Source organism: Nerophis ophidion, linkage group LG23 (assembly GCF_033978795.1).
Source record: "Nerophis ophidion isolate RoL-2023_Sa linkage group LG23, RoL_Noph_v1.0, whole genome shotgun sequence".
In the NCBI taxonomy this organism is placed as follows: Eukaryota; Metazoa; Chordata; class Actinopteri; order Syngnathiformes; family Syngnathidae; genus Nerophis; species Nerophis ophidion.
The window spans coordinates 21,415,267-21,423,556 of NC_084633.1; the positions used below are offsets into that span (position 1 = coordinate 21,415,267).

The 8,290-nt window shown below is 34.9% G+C and overlaps 1 protein-coding gene across 4 annotated transcripts in view; it reads right to left on the bottom strand.

Annotated features, from left to right (window-relative positions):
- tbc1d16 (TBC1 domain family, member 16) overlaps positions 1–8,290 on the bottom strand; it is a 95,029-nt gene that overhangs the window by 19,231 nt on the left and 67,508 nt on the right. For 3 of the 4 annotated variants that reach the window (XR_009803955.1, XM_061885259.1, XM_061885258.1), the window contains exons 10-12: positions 4,953–5,139; positions 4,703–4,882; positions 1,149–1,295 (exon numbers count right to left, since the gene is read on the bottom strand). Coding sequence is in view for 2 of the 4 variants with exons in the window: in XM_061885259.1 (XP_061741243.1) it covers positions 1,149–1,295; positions 4,703–4,882; positions 4,953–5,139 (514 nt within the window). In the remaining 2 variants the exon portion in view is untranslated. The remainder of the gene's footprint in view (positions 1–1,148; positions 1,296–4,702; positions 4,883–4,952; positions 5,140–8,290) is intronic. The other variant, XR_009803956.1, reaches the window with a different exon arrangement.

The window sequence follows — 8,290 nt, forward strand, 5'->3', positions numbered from 1 at the left end:
GAACATGATACTGTGAAAGATCAATCCATAATGGATCCAACACAGTCGCGAGAGTCCATTATAACACTTATATAATTTTTTTTAAAGTAATTTTGATAGTAGGCTAATATAGACACTTACATCATGTGTTGTCTTCATTATAACACTTATATAAGACTTTTAAAGTAATTTTGATAGTAGGCTAATATAGACACTTACATCATGTGTTGCCTTCATTATAACACTTATATAAGACTTTTAAAGTCATTTTGATAGTAGGCTAATATAGACACTTACATCATGTGTTGCCTTCATTATAACACTTATAAGTTTTTTTTAAGTAATTTTGATAGTAGGCTAATATAGACACATCATGTGTGCCTTCATTATAACACTTATATAAGTTTTTTTAAAGTAATTTTGATAGTAGGCTAATATAGACACTTACATCATGTGTTGCCTTCATTATAACACTTATATAAGTTTTTTTAAAGTAATTTTGATAGTAGGCTAATATAGACACTTACATCATGTGTTGTCTTCATTATAACACTTATATAATACTTTTAAAGTCATTTTGATAGTAAGCTATTATAGACACTTACATCATGTGTTGCTTTCATTATAACACTTATATAAGTTTTTTTAAAGTAATTTTGATAGTAGGCTAATATAGACACTTACATCATGTGTTGTCTTCATTATAACACTTATATAAGTTTTTTTAAAGTAATTTTGATAGTAGGCTAATATAGACACTTACATCATGTGTTGTCTTCATTATAACACTTATATAAGTTTTTTTAAAGTCATTTTGATAGTAGGCTAATATAGACACTTACATCATGTGTTGTCTTCATTATAACACTTATATAAGTTTTTTTAAAGTAATTTTGATAGTAGGCTAATATAGACACTTACATCATGTGTTGCCTTCATTATAACACTTATATAAGACTTTTAATTTTTGGCGGCTCCAGGCAGATTTTTGTTTTATATTTGTGGTCCAATACGTCTCTTTCAACATGTTGGATTGCTGACCCCTGCCCTAAATAAAGTATTCAACACATAGTACACTAGAAAAAAGGGGGAAGTATCATGTTGGGAAATAAACAAAGCCATGAAAAGAATGAAATAGTATGAAATTAATAGTAAATGTGTGTGTTTACCTTGCGCAGCACCAGCTCCCCGTTCATGTGCATGGACAGGTTGCTGAAGTGCAGCAGCATCTGGTCGGTGGCCAGCTGCTGCTCCGTCACATCCTGGCCGTACAGAACAATGATGGCGATGCACAGGAAGAGGTGGAAGTAATCTGTCTGCAAACACAATGTCATCTTTCAGCAGCGACAGACACTTGACAGGCAAATAAATAACTGTATCCATCCATCCATCTTCTACCGCTTATTCTCTTTGGGGTCGCCGGTGCCTATCTCAGCTATAATCGGGTGGAAGGCGGGGTACAACCTTGACAAGTCTATCTAACGTTATTCCATAATATGGAGCCATTAAGACAATACACAGTTTAGTGATGGGAAGGTCAAACTTGTGGGTAGTTGCTTAAATGCAGGGGTGTCCAAACTTTTTCCACACGGAAAAATTGAAGCATGCTAGGGCCATTTTGATATTTTTCATTTTCAAACCATAACAAAATATATGGATTTTTTTATTTTTTATTTTTAGGGCTCCCGGGGAGCATAGAGGGTCTCAGTCACTAAAATGTTGAAAATAAGTCAAATTATTATTATTTTTTTATTTAATGCTTACAGTAAATCTCTATATCAACTTGAGGTTGATATAAAGTAAAACAAATAAGGTTTTATGCCTTTTCTGTCAAAGACAACTTTGTTTTTTATAGTAAAACTGCAGTATTAAGATAGATAGATAGATAGTACTTTATTGATTCCTTCAGGAGAGTTCCTTTATTTAGCAATTAAAGCCCTCAAAGATCAATAATGCAGGACACCATTGATTTTAATTATTTAATATTTTTGAGTAATCACAGTGAAAAGTTCAATAAAATCCTACTAAATATATTTGAGATCCGAAAGGTTCCCCACTCATAAAGTGATGCATTTTTATTAGGTTTTTTTTTACTTTCAACACTTAAGTTACGAGATCAACTTCGGATAAATCTGTGGATTTGAAGTTTGAACTATTATTTTGTTTGTTTTATGCTCTTTTGTCAAAACTTTGATGTTTTTATATGGCAACCATACAACATATGCAATATTTTTCCACATAAAACATTTTAAAGTGATCATTTTTAAGTAATAATAGATTTTTTTGTCCTTTTTTTTTTAATTGATGAATGGAAAAAAAATACAATAAAAACAAAAGGAGAAAAAAAAACGGCCTGCATGGCAGCTTTGTGTCAACACTGCCACTTTTTTCTCATTAGATTTGACCTCATTCCACTTTTTTTTTAAATGTTTTTTATTTATTTTTGCAATACTATCAATTTTGCAATTTTTGCAGAATGTGTGGCAGGTAAACGATGAGCTGCGGGCCACACTTTGGACACCCCTGCTTTAATCTATATCATTCAAATATTCATGATAAAAAGACAATAATTATGTTACATTACTATGTTTTTTTTTGTCAAATTTAAAAACCTTTTTTAAATTTTTTTAATTAACCACAGTGAAAACTAGAAAATTCCCATGGACATTTTGAATGAGCCTGAACCTGCAACCCATTTAAGTACACTTAAGTACACAAGGTGAGAACACATTTATGAAAAGCACTTTATGCTACATTTCACATGTTTGCAAATAATGTTTGATTGATTGATGTTGACAGTGTAGCATAAGTACACAAGTTAAGTACACAAGATGTTTTCACAATTTAAATGCACATGTTAAGTGCACTTAAGTACAAATGTGTGTACAATAAGTGCACTACTTATGTAAATGTTAAGTGCATTACATGAGTAGGCAAAATGGCTTTGTTGTTCGAGTGTCCGCCCTGAGATCTGCAGGTTGTGAGTTCAAACCTTTTGTCAAGTCTCCCATGAGGATTGTCAACAATAGTCAAAATAAAAAGTGCAGTTCCCCTTGAAGTGCAAATTATGGTTGTCCTGATACAAATATTCTTGTAAAATGTATTTCAATACTTTTTTAAATAAAGGGAATGGCATAAATGGCTTTAACAAAAACAATCTTAGGGTAGATGAAACATATGTTTATTATTGGGAGTTAGTCCTTAAATAAAATAGTGAACTTGTCTTTTAGTAGTAAGTAAACAAACAAAAGCTCCTAATTTAGTTGCTGACATATGCAGTAACATATTGTGTCATTTATACACCTATTATTTTGTCAACATTAAAAAGGACAAACTGTAAAAAATGCTTATTGGTCTACTTGTTCATTTACTGTTAATATCTGCTTACTTTCTCTTTTAACATGTTCTATCTACACTTCTGTTCAAATGTAATAATCACTTTTTCTTCTCTTCTTTGATACTTTACACTCGTTTTAATCCAACTTTTTTGAGTGACTTTTCCACATATACAGAAAAAAAGTGCAAGTCGAAACAGTACAATTTTAAAGTCAGTGAATTTTTCACACCCTTCCCCCTAAAAACACCCTCCCACCCCACCCAGGTCGCACCAACCAGGGACACATGGCACAAACAACAAGTAAGACGACAAAGACACACACATTCACACATTCACAAGATCACAGACAGAAAGACACTAAAAGGAAAGAGAAATGGAGAAAAAAAAAAAAAAACATACAAATAACAATAATTATAATTAAAGCTGCAAGCAGTGTTGGTATGGTCCGCCTTTGGCTGCTGCCGCCGCTACTCAAGCCCTAGTCTAAGTCAGACCTACATAGAGGTTTTTGTTTCATGTCTCTACGACATTCCTAACAAAAGTTACAAGCAGTTTTGTCTGGGTTTTTTCCTAGAGGGCGCTAAAGCGCAATTTAGATTTTTAGGGTTTGGTTTTTTATTAGATGGCAATTTTCGCCAGCCCAAATGTGTGTGTAAAATTTGGTGAGTTTTGAAGCATGTTAAGGGGGTCAAATTACAAATCAGCGTTTCTGGATGTTGTTGATAAATGGCTTTCGCTTTGCGTAGTAGAGCTTTAACTTACACTTACAGATGTAGCGACCAACTGTATTTAGTGACAGTGGTTTTCGGAAGTGTTTCTGAGCCCATGTGGTGATATCCTTTAGAGATTGATGTCGGTTTTTGATACAGTGCCGTCTGAGGGATGGAAGGTCACGGTCATTCAATGTTGGTTTCTGGCCATGTTTGACTATTTGCTCACACAGTTGTGGACAAAGGGGTGTACCTCGCCCCATCCTTTCCTGTGAAAGACTGAGCATTTCATGGAAGCTGTTTTTATAGCCAATCATGGCACCCACCTGTTCCCAATTAGCCTGCACACCTGTGGGATGTTCCAAATAAGTGTTTGATGAGCATTCCTCAACTTGATCTGTATCTATTGCCACCTTTCCCAACAACTTTGTCACGTGTTGCTGGCATCAAATTCTAAAGTTAATGATTATTTGCAAAAAAAAAATAAAGTTTATGAGTTTGAACATGGAATATGTTGTCTTTGTAGCATATTCAACTGAATATGGCTTGAAAAGGATTTGCAAATCCTTGTATTCTGTTTATATTTACATCTAACACAACTCCTATGGAAACGGTGTTGGTAGTAAAATGGTGGACAATGAGAATGAAAGAGGACCCGTGGGACTTGGACTCTGACCTGGTAGTGGGCCCAGCAGGCCTCCCACATGCGCAGAGCCTCCATGTCTGGGAACTCCCTCTTGAAGCAGAGGAGGATCCAGCGGTGGCAGAAGAGCAGCTGGAGGCCGTCCTCGCCCAGCGTGGTCAGGTGCAGGTGGAAGTCGGGCAGCATGAGGCGCAGCAGCTCCCGCAGGAACATCTGTGGGCGCCCACACAACTTCACCCCTCGTGTCCTGACAGTCAGCCTCGTGTGTTGGAAGAAGACGTACCAACTGTCTCTCCATGTCCTCGTCGCGCGGCGAGCTGATGAAGATGGTGTTCTCCATGAGGCCCACAAAGCACCAGAAAGTGTCGCTTTCATCCTGGATCTCGGTGAGGAGCGGGGCCACCAGGTCCGACATGCCCTGGCAGTAACCCAAGTCGGGGTTGGACACGGCGTAGTTGAGCAGAATGCGCCTGAGGGCAGAAATCACCACGCATGTCATGTTCAACATGTTCGGTACAAGCCTGAAGCGGCGTCCTCCGCTTGGAAACATGAGGTCGTCCTTCGTGGACCCAGAGAGTGTGTTTGACTTCAAAGAACAAGCCCGACTTCAAGTGCTTGTGACTGTATGCCAACTTCTATTGGAATATGAAAGTCAAAAAAAGAATGATGATGCTTATCTTACTGACAGGATGCAGTGTGTCTCCCATTACAATGTGACCTCGGACTATGTTGAGGTAACGTGTGGAGTTCCCCAGGGTTCGGTCCTTGGCCCTGCACTCTTCAGCATCTACATGATGCCGCTAGGTGACATCATACGCAAATACGGTGTTAGCTTTCACTGACACCCAACTCTACATGACACTAAAGCTGACCAACATGACACTAAAGCTGACCAACATGACACCCAACTCTACATGACACTAAAGCTGACCAACATGACACCCAACTCTACATGACACTAAAGCTGACCAACATGACACCCAACTCTACATGACACTAAAGCTGACCAACATGACACCCAACTCTACATGACACTAAAGCTGACCAACATGACACCCAACTCTACATGACACTAAAGCTGACCAACATGACACCCAACTCTACATGACACTAAAGCTGACCAACATGACACCCAACTCTACATGACACTAAAGCTGACCAACATGACACCCAACTCTACATGACACTAAAGCTGACCAACATGACACCCAACTCTACATGACACTAAAGCTGACCAACATGACACCCAACTCTACATGACACTAAAGCTGACCAACATGACACCCAACTCTACATGACACTAAAGCTGACCAACATGACACCCAACTCTACATGACACTAAAGCTGACCAACATGACACCCAACTCTACATGACACTAAAGCTGACCAACATGACACCCAACTCTACATGACACTAAAGCTGACCAACACGCCGGACTGTAGTCAGCTGGAGGCGTGTCTTAATGAAATTAAACAATGGATGTCCGCTAACTTTTTGCAACTCAACGCCAAAAAAACGGAAATGCTGATTATCGGTCCTGCTAGACACCGACCTCTATTTAATAATACAACTCTAACATTTGACAACCAAATAATAAAACAAGGCGACTCGGTAAAAAATCTGGGTATTATCTTTGACCCAACTCTCTCCTTTGAGTCAAACATTAAAAGCGTTACTAAAACGGCCTTCTTTCATCTCCATAATATCGCTAAAATTCGCTCCATTTTGTCCACTAAAGACGGTGAGATCATTATCCATGCGTTTGTTACGTCTCGTCTCGATTACTGTAACGTATTATTTTGGGGTCTCCCCATGTCTAGCATTAAAAGATTACAGTTGGTACAAAATGCGGCTGCTAGACTTTTGACAAGAACAAGAAAGTTTGATCACATTACGCCTATACTGTATATACCTTTATATACATATATACATACATATATACCTATACTGTATATACCTTTATATACATATATACATACATATATACCTATACTGTATATACCTTTATATACATATATACATACATATATACCTGTACTGTATATACCTTTATATACATATATACATACATATATACCTATACTGTATATACCTTTATATACATATATACATACATATATACCTATACTGTATATACCTTTATATACATATATACATACATATATACCTATACTGTATATACCTTTATATACATATATACATACATATATACCTGTACTGTATATACCTTTATATACATATATACATACATATATACCTATACTGTATATACCTTTATATACATATATACATACATATATACCTATACTGTATATACCTTTATATACATATATACATACATATATACCTATACTGTATATACCTTTATATACATATATACATACATATATACCTATACTGTATATACCTTTATATACATATATACATACATATATACCTGTACTGTATATACCTTTATATACATATATACATACATATATACCTATACTGTATATACCTTTATATACATATATACATACATATATACCTATACTGTATATACCTTTATATACATATATACATACATATATACCTATACTGTATATACCTTTATATACATATATACATACATATATACCTATACTGTATATACCTTTATATACATATATACATACATATATACCTATACTGTATATACCTTTATATACATATATACATACATATATACCTGTACTGTATATACCTTTATATACATATATACATACATATATACCTATACTGTATATACCTTTATATACATATATACATACATATATACCTATACTGTATATACCTTTATATACATATATACATACATATATACCTATACTGTATATACCTTTATATACATATATACATACATATATACCTATACTGTATATACCTTTATATACATATATACATACATATATACCTATACTGTATATACCTTTATATACATATATACATACATATATACCTATACTGTATATACCTTTATATACATATATACATACTTGGCACTCAGCATCAAGGGTTGAAATTGGGGGTTAAATCACCAAAAATGATACCCTGGGCACAGTTGTCAATATTCAGTGTTTTATCCGTCATAGTTAATATTGTAAATCCCACATTCTTTATTTTCATGTACATTCTGGGTGTCTCATTCAGTAAAGAAATTTAAAATTCCATCCATCCATCCATCCATTTCCTACCGCTTGTCCCTACATTCTGTTTTTTCCAGGCGGTCTGTCATAACGTTTTTAGCATTCAATCAGACTTTATTGTGAAGTTTTTGTTCCTAAAAAGAGATATACCGGCCCCCAAACACAATCTTTTCTGTATATTTGTACAGTAAATGTATATGTACAGTACGTGTATATGTATGTTTGTACAGTGAATGTATATGTACATGTATGTATAAATGTATGTTTGTACAGTGAATTTATATGTATGTTTGTACGGTGAATGTTTATGTACATGTATATGTACATGTATGTTTGTTCAGGAAATGTATATGTACATGTATGTATATATGTATGTTTGTACAATGAATGTATATGTACATGTATGTATATATGTATGTTTGTTCAACAAATGTAAATGTAAATGTATGTATATAT